Source organism: Cnephaeus nilssonii (assembly GCF_951640355.1).
Source record: "Cnephaeus nilssonii genome assembly, chromosome: 6".
In the NCBI taxonomy this organism is placed as follows: domain Eukaryota; kingdom Metazoa; phylum Chordata; class Mammalia; order Chiroptera; family Vespertilionidae; genus Cnephaeus; species Cnephaeus nilssonii.
The window spans coordinates 95,843,728-95,866,116 of NC_137077.1; the positions used below are offsets into that span (position 1 = coordinate 95,843,728).

Genomic DNA, 22,389 nt, shown 5'->3' on the forward strand with positions numbered 1-22,389 from the left:
TAAGTAAAGGAATAATGATGAAAAAGAAGGGTTTCTAAAACACTCAATCTTACCGAATAAAATTTTAACAGTTTAGCTTCTCCTACTTAGCTGTGTTTGGTAAGTGTGTCTTGAATGGTTTTATCTTTATGATCTAATTGCATAAATCACAAAAACATATCCAGCCAGGTTTATTGACAGAAGAATAATACAAACTCTAGAAAATAATTTTAGCAAAAACTGCTTTAAAATTTTCCTACATAAAACATTCCTTTGGAAATGAATCTTTAATGCTTTTGGACTGTTCAAGTATATGCAGCTTTTAACATCTCCAGTGCTAAACTATAATTATCTGCCAAATTCCTGTCACTGGATAATGTTATCTTTTATTCTCTAATATTCTAATAAAGGTATGGTTTTTTTAAAAATAAATTTCTTGTGGTGTCAAAATTATTTCTTCATCATCTCTGAGCACTGAGAGATTAAAGAAGAAATAAGCCAGAAAAATCACCTTATAAACAGTATGAAGTTTTGAAATGTTGGCATCTATGAAAAATAAGAAATGGTTACCATCCAAATTTAAAATCTATCCATTCCTGGCATTGGCAGTAACAGTAATAGCAAATGCTATTGCTCCTGTCTTCACTGATACCAGTCTTGGGCATGTGTCACTCATTATCTGGTTGAGTCAGTGAAAACAAAGAGCCACCAGAAGTCCTCGGACCTAGCTGGCTGGGTCACAGTTTTGACCGACTTCACTCGTTATTGTAAGTCACATTCTGAAAATATGAACTCATAGGATTAGTGGAAGACTGTTTCCGAGAGGAAAGAAATGTGGCTAACTAGAGTTAAACCACTTAAATAACAACAGAAGGACAGAAGGACAATCTTAGTGGTTTGGGGCCCTGCATATACCAGCTGTGCCAGTAGCTCCTAACAACCAGAATATACAATTTAAAAAAAGGGTTTTCTTTTCGAAAACCTAAAAAAGAAAGATGTTTGACTCAAAACCAATTTCAAAATCTATACCAGGCTGCCAGGCCAGCAAATAACGGTCAGAGTGACTTTGTTCCTCTGCTCCTTCAACATGGGAACTAATGCGGAATGGCTCATGCCCACAGTTGACAGGCCGTTCACAGCCACGATCATATCTCCACATCTGGACAAAGACAGACAGAAACAGAAACAGACTGTCATGATTTTCATGATATTAAAACCATTTAAAAATATGTCTTTATTGATTTGAGAGAAAGAGGAAGGGAGAGGGAGAAACACTGATTACCTTGAGATTTGTTTAGCACCGTGGTCGGCAAACTCATTAGTCAACAGAGCCAAATATCAACAGCACAACGATTGAAATTTCTTTTGAGAACGAATTTTTTTAAACTTAAACTTCTTCTAACGCCACTTCTTCAAAATAGACTTGCCCAGGCCATGGTATTTTGTGGAAGAGCCACCCTCAAAGGGCCAAAGAGCCGCATGTGGCTCTGGAGCCACAGTTTGCCGACCACGAGTTTAGCATAAAAATCAGTTTAACTTAACCATTAATTGTCAATGATTAAAGTGTATTATCTACTGTGAGAAACATCTGGGGTGAATTTTTAAGTCTATGTTGGTTTTCCATGGCCAATTATCCCTCTGCCACCCTCTCTCCTTTAACCAGTGGGTGATTTCAAGGGCAAGAAGAATAATTTTCATGTAAGCATAAGGCAAAATATAATTAGGCGAATAAATCTATCTTTTATGATTTTTGGTCTTTAGTTTGTAATATGAACATACTATTTTATTGTTAGCTACCTCAACTTCTTTTTTGAAGTAGGTGGAATGCAAATTATACACTAACAGAGACTCAATCTGGTTAATTTAGCTAAGAGAATGGCTAATTCATTTCCCCCTACTCTTTCCTTGTAAAATAATGCTTTCCATTTTACAAAATAATCTGATAAAAGACTTATCTGGAGTGTACCAAACCTGACCAACTTTTCACAATATTATTTTAATGTCACTTTCTGTTTGCAAACACTGTAATCTCTCCGTTTGTGCTGCATTTTGCCTACGATGTCAATTTAATTTTTGCGAATTAGTTCTTTCATCAAAAACTAGGCACTAAGAACTTATAATCACCCACCTCCTCTTGGTTTGTATAATCTTTTGATATAACACCTCATTCTTTTCCCTGCACCTGAGTTTTGAAAAAGAAAAGAGGGTTGCACGGAGGCTGAGCAAGTACTTTCTGCCCAGTGGTGACAACTGGCCAAGGGGTTAGTGGGAAAGGCTCTGGAGCCAGGCAGTCTGGGTTTGAGTTGCAGTCAACCACTTTCAGCTGTTTGATTGTGGGCAAGTTTCTTAACCTTCCTAAGCCTTAGTTATCTGGTTTATAAATGGGAATTACAACACCTCCTAGGGCCGTGGTCGGCAAACTGCGGCTCGTGAGCCACATGCGGCTCTTTGGCCCCTTGAGTGTGGCTCTTCCACAAAATACCACAGCCTGGGTGAGTCTATTTTGAAGAAGTGGCGTTAGAAGAAGTTTAAGTTTAAAAAATTTGGTTCTCAAAAGAAATTTCAATCGTTGTACTGTTGATATTTGGCTCTGTTGACTAATGAGTTTGCCAACCACTGTCCTAGGGTTAAGAGGATTTGATAATCCAATCAATCCCAAGCACCTAGCACTGTGCCTGGCACACTGTCAACTATCACACACTCGTTCATTAAATATTTGTTGAGACCTTACTACATATGCAAGGCACTGCTCTGGCTACCAGGGATGTAACAACAAATATAACGAAGTCCCCTCTCCCCCTCCCTGCGTGGAGCTTGCATAAATATATTGTTAGGGAGATGTAAGTGCTGTGGAGAAAAACACAGCAGAGGCATCTAATGACAGGACTAGACCTGAGTGAATTGTGTGGCAAAACTGCTCCGAGCTAGTCACATCAGTATGTGAAGTGCAATGACTCAGGTTCAGGCCTGTCATCAGATTAGCAAAATACAGCTATGAGTGGCAAGATTGTTAAGGTAATGCTTTGTCTACATCAGGGTTGGCAATATTTTCCTATAAAGGGCCAGATGGTAAATAACTATTTTAGGCTTTGCCAATCATATGGTCTCTGTCACAACAAATCAACTCTGCCACTGTAGCTCAGAAGCAGTGACACACAACATGTAAACAAGTGAGCATGGCCATGTTCCTATAAAACTTTATTTACAAAAACAGTTGCATTTTGGAGCTGATCCCTGGTCTAGATCATATCCGTCACAACAAACATGAATCACATCAGTAAATAACAAGACTCACTTTAATCTTCCATCATAATAAGCAGGAGTTCCCAAGACAATGGTTTTAATGAAGAAAGGCTGATTGGTGTGGTTCTCTTCATATCCACCAACAATACTAAAGCCCCAACTTCCCAAGTAGCTTCTTCGTAAAACTATATCATGGCAGCTATGAAGGGAACTATAAACAAATATAACAAATACAGACATCAAGAAACAATCAATGGAGGCAATTACAGCCTGCTCATCTTTGTTATAACTGCACACCATGTCATACTTTCCATCACTAGGAAAAGAAAAATGGGCTACTTTATTTTCTTCTGAATGTATTATTTTGACCACCCATTTTCCAGCACAGATGCAGTTCTACATAGACTTGAATTTCTTTCACTTTTTTCAGTCTTCTCTTCCCAAGTGAATAACACACACACACACACACACACACACACACACACACACACACACACAGGATTTAAGTAAACTTGGTTATAAGTTACACCTCAGAAATTGTGTAAAATGGTTCTGAACCTATATTTTCTCTCTTACTGTCAACAGGTCCTCCATTCTAACATCCATTGGTACCTTCAAAATTTGTATGGTGGTACGCTTGGCTGGGGTGGCTAGGAGGTTAGAGCATCGACCCATGGACTGAAGGGTCCCAGGTTTGATTCCTGGTTAAGGGCATGTATCTGGGTTGCAGGTTCCATCCCTGGCCTTGGCTGGGGCATGTATGGGAGATAACCAACTGATGTTTCTCTCTCTTCCCCCTCTCCTCCTATCCCTTCCACTCTCTCTAAAAAATAAATGGAAAAAATATCATTGGGTGAGGATTAACAAAAACAAAACAACAAAAAAAGTGGTATGAGGGTCTAGTACTGCTGACTTCAGCACTCAATTGAAAGAAAATGAGTAGAGCAGATTCCCCAAAAATGTAAGATCACTATCCATCTTTTTAATCTACCCAAGGAGTTAGAATTTGTTGTATTTTCCTTTTTCACTTAACATGCTTCCATTTTAAGAGAGACTCCAATTGAAAAAATAGGGAACTCAAATCTGGAAAATAGTAACAAAAATCTCCCATTTCAATTTTGGTGCATGGAATAAACAGATATCTAGTAGCTAAATCATCTGTCATAAAAAAATCTCTCTCCACAAGGTCCACATACAAGGTCCCTACAGGTCCCTGAGACATGAATTCTATTACAATTTTAGGCCTCTTTGTTGTTTTTTTAAATTTATTTTATTGATATCAGAGAGGAAGGGAGATGGAGAGACAGAAACATCAATGATCAGACAGAATCACTGATTGGCTGCCTCCAGTATGCCCCCCACTGGGGATCTGGCCCACAACCTGTGCCTGCACCCTGACCAGGAATTGAACTGTGACCTCCTGGTTCATAGGTCGATACTCAATCACTGAGCCACAGTGACCTGGCAGCCTTTTTGTTTGTTTTTAACCAAGAAGACAAGTCAGCAAGTTAGATTATAAACAAACTAGAGGCCCGGTGCACGAAATTCATGCACGGGGTGTGTGTGTGTGTGTGTGTGTGTGTGTGTGTGTCCCCCTCAGCCCGGCCTGCACCCTCTCCAATCTGGGACTCCTCGAAGGATGTCCTACTGCTGGTTTACAGGGATCGGGCCTAAACCGGCAGTCGGACATCCCTCTCCCAATCCAGGACTGCTGGCTCCTAAACGCTCACCTGCCTGCCTGATTGCCCCTAACCACTCTGCCTGCCAGCCTGCTCGCCCCCAAATGCCCCCCCACCAGCCTGATCACCCCCAACTGCCCCCTGTGCCAGTGTACTCGCCCCCAACTGCCTCCCCTGCCAGCCTGCTCACCCCCAACTGCCCCCCCTGCTGGCCTGTTTGCCCCCACCTTCCCTCCCCACTGGCCTGCTCGCCCCCAACTGCCCCCCTGCTGGTCTGCTCACTCCAAACTGCCCCCCCCCTGCTGTCCTGATCACCTCCAACTGATCCCCACTGATGGGGTGAGGGGCTGAGGGCTGTTTTCAGGCTGGCCACACCCCCTTCAAAGTAGGGGTCCCCACTGGGGTGCCTGACCAGCCTGGGTGAGGGGATGGTGGCTGTTTGCAGGCTGGCCAAGCCCCCCCAGCAGGGACCCTCACCCCATGGGAGTGTGGCCAACCTGGGTGAGGAGCTGAGGGCTGTTTTCAGGCTGGCCATGCCCCCCAGCGATCCAGGATCCCAGCCCCTCCTTTTTATCTTTTCTTTCTTTTTTTTTCAGTGCCTCCTTGAGTGGAGGCCAGGGCCGGCTGGAAGCAGGTATCTGGGATTTATTTATCTTCTATAATTGAAACTTTGTACCCTTGAGCGGAGGCCAGGGCCGGCTAGAAGCAGGTATCTGGGATTTATTTATCTTCTACAATTGAAACTTTGTAGCCTTGAGCGGAGGCCAGGGCCAGCCAGGGCGGGTGGGAAGCGTGGCTTCCTCCATTGCTGGGGGCAACCCAAGCCTCCTGCTTGCTCCAGCTCTGTGGCCACCGCCATCTTTGTTGGGCTAATTTGCATACTGGCTCCTGATTGGCTGTGGGTGTAGCGGAGTGATGGTCAATTTGCATGTTTCTCTTTTATCAGTGTAGATAATCTAATAATCCAATTGTATAATCTAATAATATCCTTGTTTTTTTATTGTTCTTTCTGTGAAAGTACTTTATAAACCAAAGTACTATACAAATTCTAGTTATTACAAATTTATTCCAAATGAAGCTAGGTAGCCCAGAAATTGACACATTCTTATCCTGTATTTTTACTTTAAATGAGTAATTTTCATACTTTGTTAAGAATCAAAATGTTTCATCATAGTTCGGTTTTAGGATTCTTTTATATGTTAAGAATCTAAGCTGATTTGGAAACAAAGATACAAAACACATTCTTCCCACCTCAATATCAAATTATGCAATAATCACCTGGAGGTTCCAAGTGTTTCCATGACCAGACACTGACCAAGTTCAGAACACCTTGGCTGGTCAGTCAGTCATGAAGCAGTGAATTCTTTAGAAACATGGGTAGGAGCAGCTATGCTTGAATACCAATCATTGGGCTTAAGACTCTTATGTTCAATAAAAACTGAGTTTTATACCCAGCCTTTTTAGGAGAGTTAAAAGCATTAAGAACAAAGGGCTTTTAGAAAGCCTTCTGGGATAGGACAAGGCTCCACACTTTGACCCCATGAACATGAAGTCTAAGCATGTATCAGAATGAACCTTGATAATGACAGCTTTCCTGAGCAAGAGACTGAACGTCCCCTCTCATTGCCTGCCCACTTATGAGCCTTAACAAAAACAGACAAATGGATTTATTAATTTTTATAAACAGATGTCTTTTTAGCTTAGTTCTTATTATCACATTTACCTTTTAAATATAAGCTAAAAAATGACCATTTTCTTTTGTAACTTGATTTGATGTTGCTACTTTTATCTAAAATTTACTGGGTTACACACTAATAAAAGTTGTAATTATGATCCTATCTAATAAAAGGGTAATATGCAAATTAACCAGCACTCCATCACAAAGATGCCGGTGCCCATAGCCACAAGATGGCAGCACCCAGTCCTCTCAGCCCCACCGGAGTCCCCCAGTCCCGGGGGGGTGGCCGCTGAGAGTGGGCAGCGTGAGCGGCCTGGCGGAATGCTTGCTTCATTGCTACAACAAAGCAAGCGTTCCACCCTGGCCGTGGAGTCCTCTGGGCAGCGGGCACAGAGCGGTGTGTGTGTGGGGGGGATGCTTGCGTCATCACCCTGGCGACGAGGCAAGCATTCCGTGCTCGGCTGCGAATGGGCCTCTGGGCTGTGGAGAGCCTCTGGGCAGCGGGCGCGGAGCGGCCAGGCCCCGCAAAGAGCTATTGGCGCACAGATTCGTGCACAGGGCTACTAGTTACTTCATAAAGCAACAACAAAAGCTGTCAGTACCTTGGAAGCCCAAGCCACATGACCCACGATGGGGACCAACTGGCATCATACTCGTTTTCACTGAAAGTGCTTGGCTGCTCATCCGTGGCCTGGGTGGCCTCCTCAACAACCTGGACCTCAAGGGCTTTAAGGGCAACAGCAGGGGATGCAGCACTGGCTTTCAGCATAGCAACAGCCTCACTATGACTTAAATTGGTCAAATCAATGCCATTGATATTCAATAACACATCACCTGTTCAAATGACAAGACAAAAAAATAAAAAAAAGAATGAGCTGCGCTACTAAGTGATTATCTCCCTGTAAATTCTTCTACTGGTAAGCTAATCAACAAAAGTTAGTTTCAATGACTCAGATGAGATAAGGTAAAAGACCATTTTTTTCTTCTTTGTAATTTTTATAATACTGAGAAAAAATTCGACTCATGAAAATCACTCCAGCCCTGGCCGGTTTGGCTCAGTGGATAGAGTGTCGACTTGCGAACTGAAAGGTCCCAGGTTCGATTCTGGTCAAGGGCACATGCCTGGGTTGTGAGCTCGATCCCCAGTGGGGGACTTGCAGGAGGCAGCCAATCCATGATTCTCTCTCATCATGGATGTTTCTATCTCTCCCTCCCTCTTCCTTCCTCTCTGAAATCAATAAAACATATATATATATATAAAAGAAAATAATTCCAAAACAATTCAAAAATTTAAAATAATTTCATAGTATATAAGGAGAAGTGTGGCTTGAGGGACTGTGATTCCACTGGAAGTCCAAATCCTTGGCCCTGGCATGTCATAGGTTTAGCTGAGTACAGGCCCTTGCACATTCAGTTCTCTTCTTTGAGCTTCAATGATTTCTACTGTTCTTTCCAATTCAAAAATTATGTGACACTTTGCTAACTTAGACATGAATTTTTAATATTCTATGTTTACACAGTTTTATACATAAAGACAGCCCTACATAGTTCACTCAGTGCACACATATCAGAATATGTAGAGGAGTATATTCTTGGGCCTACACAAAGAAATTAAACTAGTGATTTAAACATCTTTTCCTTGAGGGAGAAAAAAAGTATTTGTTCCTCTGTCAAATAATATGATAAAAAAGGCAGTGAGGATTAAATAAAAGGCTAGGAAGAAAAAGATTACTTCTGTAGGAAGCACACACACTTGTATCAAGAAGTCTACATAAAACCTCCTCTCCCAATTCATCTATTATTCAGATTGTTAAAGCAAAACATTTTCATTGTAGAAAATTTAGAAAACATAATAAATAATAAAAAGGAAATAAAATTACCCCCCCCCAATTCTATAACTGGACAAATAACTGTAAAAAATAGCAGCCTTTTAAAGATATTATTCATATAACATTCAATTCATTCTAAGTTACAATTTTATGGTTTTTAGTATAGTCACAGAGCTGTAGAACCATCACCCATCATTTTAAGATCAACCTTCAAAAGACATGTACCCATTAACAGTCACTTTTCTTCCCCCAGGCCTAAGTAATTTAGAAAACATAATAAATAATAAAAAGGAAATAAAATTACCTCCCCCCCCCAATTCTATAACTGGACAAATAACTGTAAAAAATAGCAGCCTTTTAAAGATATTATTCATATAACATTCAATTCATTCTAAGTTATAATTTTATGGTTTTTAGTATAGTCACAGAGCTGTAGAACCATCACCCATCATTTTAAGATCAACCTTCAAAAGACATGTACCCATTAACAGTCACTTTTCTTCCCCCAGGCCTAAGTAATCACTAATCTACTTTCTATCTCTATAGATCTTCCCATCTGGGCATGCCATATAAATGGAACCACATGTGGTCTTTTGTGACTGGCTTCTTCTTTCCATAGGCATAATGTTTTCAAGGTTCACCTATACTGTAGCTTGTGTCAATGCTTCATTCCTCATTATAGCCAAATAACATTCCATTGTATGGATATACCACATATGTTAATCCATTTGTTAACTGACAGATATTTGGGTTGCTTCTACTTTTTGGTTATTTTGAAAAATACTGCTATGAAACTTTATGTACAAGTTTTTGTGTGGTCACATATTTCCATTTCTTTAGGAACAGAATTGTTATAGATCAGATGGTAACACTATGTTTAACTTTTTTGAGGAACTGCTAAACTCTTTTCCAAAACAGTTGCACCAATTTACATTTCCACAGGCAATATCTGAAAGTTCCAATTTTTCCACATCCTTGCCAATGTTTGCTATTGCCTTTTTTTATTATATTTATCCTTGTGAGTGTGAAGTGGCTTTGATTTGCATTTCCCTAATAACTAATGACACTGTGCATCTTTTCCTGGGATTACTGGCCACCTGTATATATCCTTTGGAGAAATGTCTATTCAGATCCTTTGCTCGTTTTTCAATTGGGTTATTTACCGTTTTACATATTGAGTTGTAAGAGTTCTTTATGTACTCTAAATACAAGTCCTTCATCAGATATACAATTTACAAATATTTTCTCCCATTCTGTGGGTTATCTTTTCACTTTCTTGGTGGTGTGGGTCCATCATCAAACTTGCAATTTTGATGAAGTCGTTTATCTATTTTGTCATTGTTGCTTGTGTTTTTGGTGTCATATCTAAGAAAACCACCACCTACTCCAAGGTCATGAGTTTTCCTCTGAATGTTGTAGATCTTACATTTAGGTCTTGGATTCATAATAAGTTAATTTTTGTATGTGGCTTGAGGTAGGAATCCAACTTCACTCTTGAAAAAATAGCTTTTAAGACTCACTTTTCCACATGAATAAACCAAGTGTATGAAGAATGCTGTTTTTACCACTACCACCCCCACATACACAAATAATATAGTATTGATGTGGAATGTGAACTTCTAAATGTGTTAATCCCTAAACTCACTATATTTTTAAAGTTTGACTTTGCTCCACGTCCTCTGTGAACCCGTCCCACTTTAGTTTAAACAACATTTGTATTTTGGAGATGGTCCTTCTGAGAATCTAGCCTGCCATCATGTAGGAAACATAAATTTCTTAGAGAGTCTTTTCTAGCATAAAATAGTCCAACAGTCTCCATAACTGTTAGTAAATGCCAAGCTTCAGCAATTTTCCTTTACAGTAGGCATTTTTCTACCCTTATAGAGAGGTTTTATGCTTATATATGCAAGGGACATTTTAAAGAATTAAAAAAGTAATGTTTAAAAGAAAACGTTGTACATATTTTTTACGTACATAGTTGAATTCAGGGAGAAGATGTAGTGACATCATTGACATTACTGACAAACCTATCTTACCTCTCTTGATTCTGCCATCGCGTGCAAGGCAGCCATGAGGCGGCACACTGGTCACAAAGATGGGCAGTTCCCCACTCTTACTTCCTCTGCCCCCAGCTACTGTCATTCCAAGGGACTCGTGAGGTTCCTTCTTTACAGTAATGTGTTTTTCTTGGCAAGTAACACACTGGGTAAGATCCTAAATCATGGGAGGAAAATTTTGTGGAATATATTTATTGGAATGAATATAAAACGAGGACAGCTTAAACTAATGTAAAAACTTATGTGGTAACTGTAATTTTTTTTTATCACTCAGTACAGAACTGAAAGTAATACACAGTTCCTCATAGGAGGAACTGATCACTGTGGATCACGTCAAACTTTGGATTACCATTTTTTCGTATGACTATGGAACTAAAACAACTTAGGACTATTGGCATGTGGAGGTTAAAGTAAAACAAGCACATCATTTATATAGTTACCTTAAAGTCCAAGATATGATCAATTCTATAATCAATTCTATAAAAGTAAATAATGTTTGAGTGTTAAGATTCTAAATATGAGCCAATTAACTTTTCTTCCATCTTTCTTCCCTATTCTTTGAAAGTAAAGTTGACAGTACAAGATTATATTAATGTTACTAACAATGTCAACAATGGAAATATATGAATTATATTTACAGAATTTTAACATTTCCTTTAGTGGCATAAATTCAAAGATTTGACATGCACATATCTGTTAACCAGGTCCTAGAATTCCAGGCCATGTGCTTTCTCTGTTCCTGGACCCCTGCACTCCTGAAATTTTTATTAAGAGAACTATTTGTAATAATAGCAGAGCATTCCTAGAAATAGTTATGACCTAGCAGAAAACCTGTAAATGTCTTAAGGTGGTCTCCTACCTAAAGGTATGAAATCTATGTTAGTATTCTTCAAAATGGGGCAAAATCATTTATTATGAGGACAAGTCATGTAAACCCAGCCTTGAGGATATTTACTTAAGAGTTTCAGCTCTCAGGTATTTCATTATTTAAGGGTAGGAATTCTATTCCTCTGCCAGCTGAGATGTATGCATTTTTTTTTCCTGGAACAAAACTTAACGTCAATGGTTTTACTGGGTAAGCTTTAAGGAAACTTCTTAGGGTTCAACACCATATGAGTGCTTATCCAAGCAGCTACACAGAAGCTTATTAGTAGACAAATATATATTTTAATTTTTAACGATTATAATCACCTGAACAGGTTATTTTGTGAATTTGTGTTTTGGCTTTCCCTAGGAGACCTTTATTTTTCTACATCAGATTTGACATAATAAGTGCAAGAGTAAATAACTAAATTAACTCTTAAAAGTATATTTCATGTGGTTGTTCCAACTAACAGGTTTGCAGAGTACCTAGAATAAGAATAAATTCAGCATTACTATGTAAAACACTGTGACTTAAAATTAAAGAGAATAAGAATTAGCAGAGTTAAAAGAGAAAAATATATGTGCTCCAAACAAAATGAAGCAGTTATCTATATGAATGTTGAAATAATTAAACACAATTTTAAAAATTGTCTTATGTCTTAAAATTACAATGTTGTCAGACATCCATATCTCAAATCATTGTAGAATTCAATGACATAAAAGATTCAATAATCAACTTTTGGCTTATCCTACAATTCTTTAGGAATATTTATCTTGTAAAGCAAGGACAAGCTATCTGAAACGACTACTATTAAAAATTTCTGTTCAAAACACTAACTCCTTTTTCATAGTCATCGTTATGAAGGCAAAATTACAGGTTTCCCTCATACATTTTGGTTTTTGTTCAAAAATGAGAACAAAGACTGTGGTTATAATTGTGTGTACGTATTAACTAAACCAAAGATCAGTGACAAGTCTATACTTAAACTCAGAAAACCAGATAAACTTGATGGGTCAAAAATACTCATGTCTTTAAGCAATGCTTTTTTAGGGTACCCGTGACATTCCAAAGGTAATTACTTTCTCAAATATTGTACTTACATTAAGAAGCCATTTTAACACACAGGTAACTTCTATAGTTTTTAAGCAGACCAATGAATAAGTTTTTGTTTGGTAAAGTAATTTAATTTTACTTAAGGAAAGTCACTTTAGAACCTCACATTTAGCTTATATTTTCACACAGTTGGGTGAATGTAATTGTTGAAAAAATCCTGGCCAATCAGAAGTTGAGTTCACGCAAAGGATCCAATGAAGTAAATAATATAAAAAAATGCAGTGAAGTACCACCCTTTTTTGATTTCTGGAACTAAGGTTAGAGAGTATCAAAATTCTCAGTACAGATATACATGTCCTAGGAATATATTATAATACCAGTGAAATATTAATGAAGCTGTAAAAATGCTCAACATATGGAAACTTAAAATAATTTAGGGTAGTATTCCTATTAAGCTATAATATTAAAAAAGTGCTATACTAGTACCTATGAAAATGTATGATTTATACGTTTAATAATCACATATCTAATTCTGTTGTTGCAGGCAACCTGCTCGATTGCGAAGTATAAACTTGTCCATCACTGTCTTCATTTTGCTTTTTCAGTCAGACAACCAACTGTTGCATTTAAATGAGCAACCCAAGATAAAGCCCACTTTCAAGGAAGACTAAATAGAAATTTTTTTCTGGAAGATCTAACATTTCTCATCAATCACCTGGCAGAGGGGACCTTCTTCACTAAGAAACCATCTCTATTGTCTGAAGAACTGAGACAACAGAGTCACTCTCCAAGACAGCAAAATATGCACATTTCACCTCCTCAACACCTATGTTCACCTTCTCCAACAGAATAACAGCCTTCATTTACATTTTACCAGCTTGTAACAATGATCCTTTGAGGGTGGATAAATTAAAACACACAAACAAACACAACACCTCACCTTATGTGAGCTGGGTCTGCTGTAATACAGTGGCTGCGCATGGTGCTGGCTGCTGCTCTGAGTTCCTGCTTCTCGGATAGTGTTACCAGGCGGGGGTTTCCCTGGTCTAGCAATTGTTAAATTGACCCTTTCTCCACTAGCCTGGAGAAAACACACATACATACATTACCACCAGTCATTAATGAAGCTTCTCATTGTAAAAATTATAGGCAGTATAATTTCCAATGCACTTATCATTATACCAGAGCCTTGTTTGGGTAGTAAACGCAAGCACCTGGTGGTGAGGAAGAAGGAGGTTCATTTCATGAGTTAATATTTTAAAACTTTTGCAGGTGAATCACACACACAGAGCTCCTGGATATGCCCTCCCCAACTCTACCTCCAAAATAACCAAGGCAAAGCAGTAAAACTGCCTGTGTTCTCATCTAAAAGTAAGGTAACTTTTTATTTTATTTTTTAAATATACTTTTTATTGATTTCAGAGAGGAAGGGGGAGATAGAAACATCGATGATAAGAGAGAATCATTGATCAGCAGCCTCCTGCATTCCCCCTACTGGGGATTGAGCCCACAACCCAGGCTGTGCCCTTGATCGGAATCAAACCTGGGACCCTTTAGTCCACAGGCCAAGGCTCTATCCACTGAGCCAAACCAGTAAGATAACTTTTTAAAAATTCTTCTTTGCCCTTTCAATACTAGCCCTGGCACTGAGAGGGTCACAGCAAAGGAAAGAAGATAGAAAGGAAGAAATGATTCAAAACTTAATTAAAATCCATTGTGACTTTTGCAATAAATTTTATGGTGGCTACTTTGGAAGTAATAATCGAAACTATGCACAGCTTTGTTTTTGCTTGCGATAGGTTTGAGTCAAAATAGGACCAAATTTTTTAACAGTCCTGAAAAGAATGATTATAGATTATAACAAGACTATACACACACACACTCTCTCTCTCTCTCTCTCTCTCACACACACACACACACACACACACACACACACACACACACACAGACTCACACACACACACACACACACACACACTCACACACACACACACTCACACACACACACACACACACACACACTTTATGAGTATGACACAGCCACATGTCCCTAAGGATCATTATGATAAGTTACTTTAGAGGTTTATGATGATTATTTTAAATTTAGAAGTCCATTATCTATATATCTGTATTTTAAACAGAGACTCATATCTAGTATATTTTTAAAATACTTTGTTACTTAATTTTTACTTTAAATTATTTTATCTTTGTTTTTTAATGTACAAGCTTAATTTATTTGATGTTGACTCTTGGTCATGACCACAATTTCCAATTTTATTATTATTTTTCTGGGAAAATAGGATAGCCTACTTTCAAGGAATTGTGGTAGAAAGAGGGGAACTCCCTCATAACTATAGTCAACAATGTTAAGAAATTACTCCATTTTTAGTTCTTAAATGGAAAATAAGTGATAACCAACTTTAAGACACCAATGAAAATCATTTTCTTATTCAAACATTTTACTGCACTAAATAGTTTCAGACAAGTTCTTTAGAATAACTGAAAGAAGAGTTAATACATAGCCATACTTCCAAAGCAGAGCCTGGGGCTTGATCTAAAGGATAAATAACAAAGTAGAATGTTTAGGATTCTGACACTTCAGGTTGTTAGATCACACAGCGTGAAGTGGTGAGACGCTCCCTTTGTGACTTCATTTCGATGTACAGGATCATTTTCATTATGCTTAACACCTGGTAACTACTAAATATTTCAGAATCAGCACTTCAACTTTACTGGAAAACCCCTGTTTACGAAACTTTAAACAGAAACGAATCATTGATCTTAGATTGCTTCAAAGACAAAATTCTTTGCATGTGATGGAAGTGGGCAATTAGACTTGAAACAACGAATCAACATTTGTGTTTAGGCTAACTTTAAACAGACTGCACATGTAATATTCCAGGGTTTCAAACACAGCAAAAGAGTTGTGTTAAAGTCAAGATATTTTAAAATGCAGGATGCCCAAATGACAATACCCATGATTCATAAATAAGTAGCATGCTTTGTTATTGGGTGTATAAATTAGTATGGTCTGATCTTTACAGAAGGAAGTTTAGCAAAATGTCTTAAACTTGAAAACAAAACATAAGTTATAGAACACAACATGCCCACAGGCATTAAAAATCATGACGTGAATCTACACTTACTGTTATGATAAGAAGTCCACAACATACTGTTGACGTAAAGAAAAAGTTGCAAACTCAGAATTTATAAGGTAAGTGCATAATGTTAAGTATTTGTGTAAATATGTACCTATTTACCTGTGGACAAACACATAAAAAATGTTTGTAATGATGTTCTTCAAAACATTAATGTTGACATTTTGGGATTATTAGATTGAATGTGATTTTAACTTCCTTCTTTATTTTCTGTATTTTGTATTTATGATTCTCTTTATGGGACATGGAATACATTTCTTTTTCCCACAAAGAAACTTAAATTGACCAACTTCAGTTTTCTATACTTTGAGGAAACTATGATGCAACTATTTAACTAGTTGCATTATAAAAATCAAAATATACAATATATTATTATGAAAAAAAATTTAATGTATTTTCTACCTGTGTATGTACATTTTTTCACATTTTGGTTAGAAATTTAGTGAGGACTGCCCTGGCTGGTTTGGCTCAGTGGATAGAGTGTCAGCCTGCGGACTGAAGGGTCCCGGGTTCGATTCTGGTCGGGGGCATGTGCCTTGGTTGTGGGCACATCCCCAGTGTGGGGTGTGCAGGAGGCAGCTGATAGATGTTTCTCTCTTATCTATGTTTCTAACTCTCTATCCCTCTCCTTTCCTCTCTGTAAATATCAATAAAATGTATATAAAAAAAAAAAGAAATTTAGAGAGGAACATCTACTTAGGAATTGAGTATTTTAACACTGCCTGAAATATATCTAGTCAATCTATTTATCTGTATCTTACTGATCTGATTTCTCACTATATAAAGTCTACTCAACTCTCCTGTTTCCTTTAATAAATCCCATAATTGGATTAACTTTCTTTTTTCCCCCCCCCTTCTCCTCTCACCAACCTGGCCCTTTCATGATGTACTTGTCCTCACCAGGGCAGCTGCTGGCTGGTATCCACAAGTAAAGGTCCGAATTACTGCCTCTGATTTCAAGAAATTTTAAGGCACCCAATTTCTTTAAATCTCGTCTATGAACTGAGACCAATAACTGAATCTTCCCTCAATGCAATGTGGCTGTGTGTTTCTGTAAGGCTATACTGAACCAAAAAGTTTTAAAAAGGAGTAAGTTATAGAGGTTTGAGAATTGGTTTTCTTATAATCTTAAATATTCATTATTATTTGATTCTGTGTAGTACACACATGTTTAGTGACTATCCACCTACTTTAATTCCTGATGCTCAATTATATTAATTCTTGATTTTCTTTAGAGTGTTCTTTTGGGCTTACTTTTAAAAAAAGGCACTTTTGTTTCACCCTGATCTCTGTAGGAGATACCCACATTGGGTTAAATGCCATGGCATGTTCCAGAACCTGAAATCTTCTCTGGGTCATTTTCTAAATTTATCTGGTTTAATACTCTTACTAAAAAAACATGGTTTTTCTGTGATAATAACTATCCTTACTTTCTTTACAGGGATACTGTGAGATTATTATGTGTTTGAATTGCTTTAAATTCCTTAAGATGAAAAAAAAAGGCATTATAGGGATAACAGTTATTCTTAACAAAAAAAGACTTTCTATTTTTATGTATCTTAAAGTGAAGAAGGAAAGGTAAGAGATGAGGTAAGTCACAACCTTGGTAATCACAGATCCTTTGAACCTTCCTTTTCTCCTCTGTTATATGTGGACAACACCGTACGCTATGTCTACTGCTAGATGGAGCCAAGGGAGCAAAGGAGAAAGGCAACTTTAGAGACTGCACTCTATAAATAGCCAGGCTAAAAGTTCATGGAACACAGTGCTCAGGAAAGATTCTATCTATAATGAAGTTATACGACTGTGGATTTCGAAGAATTTAAATAGCTGTGCTGGCTTTTTCCAATGAAATATCAAATATGCCCAGATTTTTATGTTATTGGCTGATGAAAACAAAATACTGATATATGGTAACAAAGACCAAGCATCTGGAATGCATGTCTCAAGTGTACCTGAATGATCTGTGCAGCCAACTCAGGAGTTCCGTGCTTCAGGTCATGCCCATTGATGGCGAGCACCCGATCGTTGCTGCTGAGTCTCCCATCCTGTGCAGCAAGCCCCCCTTCCAGCAGGTCAAGAATAAAAACTCCTGGCTCATCTGTCCTTCGTACAAGTTTGATGCCAAGCTGTTCACCATAGTCTCGTTTATGAAGAACCACATGGAAAATCTCTTCTCGTGGAGAGTTCCCATCAGAATGGCTATTCGCTCGGTTACCAAAGCGTCTCTCTCGCAGCACAGTGAGCTGTAGGGTGCTGCAGGGCTGTGAAAGGACAGCTCTGGCATAGTTGTGCGACACATTGCTAATATCATAGTTGTTGACCTAAAAACAAAACAAAACAAAAAAAGAATTATGACCATACTGTGACTATCTCCCCTACCCCCATTTACAGAAATAACATTTCCCAAGGAAACTAACATTGTAAAAATGATATACAATCATTATTTACAAAGAAATCCACTCTAAAGACATTTTAAAGTACAGAATTCCTAAAATTAACTTATAATTAGCATTAAGTAGAGAATAGCAGTTAGGATTACAGCGTTAATGACAGTCTTGAATTAGCATCCTTGGTTCTGCTATGTACTAGCTGGATGACCGAGGGTCATTATAGAACTTGTCTGAGTGTGTTTCCTTATGTGGAAAATGTGTTATACATGTGGGATTGAAATTAAGGTAGGAAGAAAAAATATATATTCAATGTATATGGGGAATCAGAAGAAATTACAAAATTCTAATGTTTTACATATAAGAACAGCAAAACTCACCTTCATATACTTTAGGTTCCACAGTACCATGATTTTTCAAGTTTTAAATTTATGAATAAGAACAAAATGATACAAATTAACAGAATTAAAATTGATACCTGAAGAATCTGGTCTCCAGCAAGGAGCCTTCCATCTCTGGCAATTATCCCATCCCGATAGACTTCCTGGATAACAATGTTAATCAGTGGTGTTTCATTGCCACCCACAATGCTAATTCCTAACTGAATGTAAGGATTAGATCGGTGAATTTCAATCGTGGTGATTTCACCTTCTGGTAAACTAGGTGGCTGTTGTGTGGCTGCGAAGTTAAAAATGAGAAAGAAAAAAGAAAGAAAATAAATGTTTTATATTTTGATGTTCTTCAGGTAAATAAGTCATCTTATGTTAATATATGATTAATAACTAACAATACCACTGGATAAGAAAAAGATAGTGACAAAAAATATCTGTATGTTAATATTATCTAAACATTTCCTCTTCCGAAGGTGATCAGTATATAACCAACAAATAGCTACCATGTATCAGATCACTAGGGAAGACACAATGATCTGATAAAGAAATATTGAAAGACAGTCATCTTGTCCTAACTGGTAAGAGAAAGTCTGAACCATTAACAACTGTGAACATGCAAGGCAGTTTAAGGAAAAGACTAACTCTGTGGTATGTAATCACCATGGATGCTGAGAGAGTAATCACAGCTGTAAGAGAGCTGTACGAGGTGAGCCTTGGGAGATGAAAAAAGTTATAGCTGTGGCAGGGAAAATTGGAAATGTTTAGTCAAATTTGAAAATTTTAAGGGAAAATCATATTTAAAAGTAAATACCAAGGGCCAACTACAAGATATGCCCAATATCTGGGACTACAGGCTTTCTGTTTGCTCCTAGTGGTTATACAGTCAGATTGGTGGCTGACAGCAGAGTGCAGTAGTCACAAGTGTGGCTTTGGAGACAGATATCCAGCCATTTCCTGGCAGTATGAGCTTGACCAATTAATCTCTCAAGACTCAATTTTCTCACCATTAAAAAAAATAAACCCCATAATATTGTAACAAGCACTTAATCAGTTAATTTATATGAAGTGCTTGGCCCAGGGCCTGACACAGAGTAAGCACTTAATCCAAGGTATTATTTTTGTCATTCTTGATGTTACTGATTTTTTAGTCAAGAAGCAACAAAGTCTGAACACAGGAGCAAACAAGAAGAAGCTGTTAATGACTAGCAAATTCATGAACTATAACAGAAGAGGGTGGGGGCACCTTCCTCCAGGGCAAAGGTCACGTTCTGTTTCTAAAATGCCAATTGTTTGAATTATAGACTTGGGTGATTCCACCCTATCTCAATAAAATCATTTTTTTTAAGAGGAAAAAAATGCACGTTGGAAAATCGGAGGGAGAAGTAGGAAGGAAGCAAATGTCTGATTTGAAAACATAGAAAAGAAAGAGGTGGCTAGCACATACTATCAGCAATGGTGCTCTCCTCGAAGGCAGGGTTGTCCAGGCCAGGCTCCTCAGTCCACACAGGAAGAGAGGCCGAGGTCAAGTTCCGTTCGGCAGGCACTGTGCCTGTCCCTGAGCAGTCCGTTTCGGGTGGAGAGGTACCTGGGAGATCTATTATAGTGGTTCCATTTTCATTCTCAATCTCTGTCTGAGTTTTACTGGTTTTCCTTCTCTCTAGGGCAACTCTCTGATGAGAAGCTCCAGGACATCTAGAAAGAGAATATCAGGTGGTTTCCAGATTATTTGAAAGGAGAAAAAATGTGATTAATGGCTCGTACCACAACGAAAGAATGGCAGTGGCTTCTATTGCACAAAGCACCTAGAGGTACCCATAAGGATACACAATTCCACTTGAAGTAAGTTCTTACCACTTCACATAGCGAATTTAAAACAAGGCATCAGCATAAACAATGGTTTGGTATATATCTCAAAGAATGTTTCAATAAAAATTTGGGCATATATTAGTACCAGAGACATACACACCAGTATAGTATACAGCAGTGATGGGCAACCTTTTGAGCTTGGTGAGTCAAACTTCACCAAAAAACTGAGCATAACTCGGGTAGTGTGTCACTTTGAGGAAAAAACATTATTTCGCAAATGTTTCATTCTCAGGAGCAGCAAATGTTTCATCCTCGGCATGCGGCCGCCTCAGTGGCCGCGTGTCATCAGAAATGGCTACGCGTGTCAGTGCTGACACGCGTGTCATAGGTTCGCCATCACTGGTATACAGTATAGTTGTCTCAATACTGCAAGACTTATTCTGAAATTCTGAGTATAACCCTTTCTACAGGTTTACTGCCTGGACTGGACTGGACTGGAAATCATATTCTTCTTCCTCAATAAGCCCTTAAGTGCTTAGACCTTAATGCCCATATGCCTGACTCTGCACTCTCACTGCCGATGTCAAACATTTACTCATTAATGATAGCAAAACACTGAATGTTTACAATTTGTAGGAAAACACAGCAAAGGCCCAAATAACTTTATAATAGACATGGAAGGAAATAAAGAAAACATATCTCCTAGTTTGTAAAATTAGAATTGCAATAGTAGAATTACAGTTATGTTAAGTTAAACATATATTCCAAGTACTTGGGAAACTTACATAAGTACTAAGAAATAAGAACTATTAACTTGTTTGATTTTATTTATTTAAGCAAACAAAAGGGCACAAAGGTGCTTGTTTAAACATTTAAATAAAGTTTTACACAGATATTAGAAGTGTCTTTTCCATCATGTACTGGAGAACATGACTAATACCCAGTTTGAAGGGTGGGAGAAGGAAAGGGGATTAGTGGAGAGCTAGATGCACATCCCTACAGCCCAACATGACTCAGACACCATGTTGGGGTAAGCAGGCACACAATTTTATGTCTAGGGTTGTAGATCTTCATTCAATGACAATATTGTTTAAAAATGTAGCATTTTGATAAAAATTAAGTATAGGATTAAATTAAATTAAAATGGAAAGCTATCTCTTAAGTATAACAAAAATAAATTTTCCCTCATGAACTAAAGATTTAAGTCCTGGATTTCAAGTTCTTGAAAAGAATCATTAAGAAGATTTTACTCAACTTTCTCCCACTAGTTATTTTCTATTCCCCTCATTAAGAAGATGACTGACTTCCCTTACTGCACTGCTGTGCAGCACTCTAGGGAATGTTCCTACAAGGACTTGACAAGTAAGTTTAAAAACTGTATCACTGAAAAACTATTTTTGTAAGTACGTTTAATTAGAAATGCATTTAAAAAATACTTACTTCAATAAAAAATTGAGACAAAACTGCATCATAAAAAATATTTGTGACTAAACAGATAAATATTCAAGTTCCAAAATGTATATCATACACAAATATATACAGGGGCAATAGCTAGTCTTCAATGAAAAACATGGACTAGGAAAGGGAAATACAAATAGAATGTGAACACTGGGAATTAGCCTAGGGAACACAAAAAAACTCCTACAAACTAAATAACTACAAAGCTTATCTTATTGTTGTTAAAAATGCAAAATTAATTTTAAAAAGAAAATCTAAAGTTGTTAGAGAGGTAAAAAAACAAGTATACTTAAATTCCCAATGGGGCAGCAAATTGCTAATAGGAACTAAATAAAAATACTTTAAAATATCATGTGAAAATACAAAAGAGTGATCTTAGCCAGCACTGGAGAAAGCTACAGAAAGAACCTTTGAGAATAACCATCCTATATAATAAAAGCCTAATATGCAAATTGACTGAACAGCAGAACAACCGGTTGCTATGATGCGCACTGACCACCAGGGGGCAGACACTCAACACAGGAGCTGCCCCCAACCCGCAGGCCCCAGGCCGGCCAAGGCGGGTGCCCGTGGAGGCCCTCCTGATCACCCCGCTGGTCACCCTGCAGAGGGAGGTGACTGGCAGCAGCAGTGGGGAGATCGGAGGGCAGGGCCAGTCAGTGAGTGGGCTGGGGGGCTCCTGCAGAGGGAGGTGACCGATGGTGGCGGCGGGGCGATGGGGGGCGGGGCTGGCTGGTGAGCGGGCCAGTGCTGCCCCCCTATTGACCCCAGGGTGGGTGCCAGCAGGGGCCCCTGATCGCCC

At 38.3% G+C, this 22,389-nt stretch overlaps 1 protein-coding gene across 1 annotated transcript in view; it reads right to left on the bottom strand.

Annotated features, from left to right (window-relative positions):
- Positions 1-407: 407 nt before the first annotated feature.
- The window catches only part of LNX2 (ligand of numb-protein X 2), a 78,028-nt gene continuing 56,046 nt past the window's right edge, over positions 408-22,389 (bottom strand). Inside the window, exons 3-10 of the mRNA XM_079773540.1 lie at positions 19,768-20,015; positions 18,410-18,609; positions 17,497-17,865; positions 13,324-13,464; positions 10,445-10,622; positions 7,182-7,413; positions 3,275-3,433; positions 408-1,138 (exon numbers count right to left, since the gene is read on the bottom strand). Coding sequence (XP_079629666.1) covers positions 1,003-1,138; positions 3,275-3,433; positions 7,182-7,413; positions 10,445-10,622; positions 13,324-13,464; positions 17,497-17,865; positions 18,410-18,609; positions 19,768-20,015 — 1,663 coding nt within the window. The 3' untranslated portion in view covers positions 408-1,002. The remainder of the gene's footprint in view (positions 1,139-3,274; positions 3,434-7,181; positions 7,414-10,444; positions 10,623-13,323; positions 13,465-17,496; positions 17,866-18,409; positions 18,610-19,767; positions 20,016-22,389) is intronic.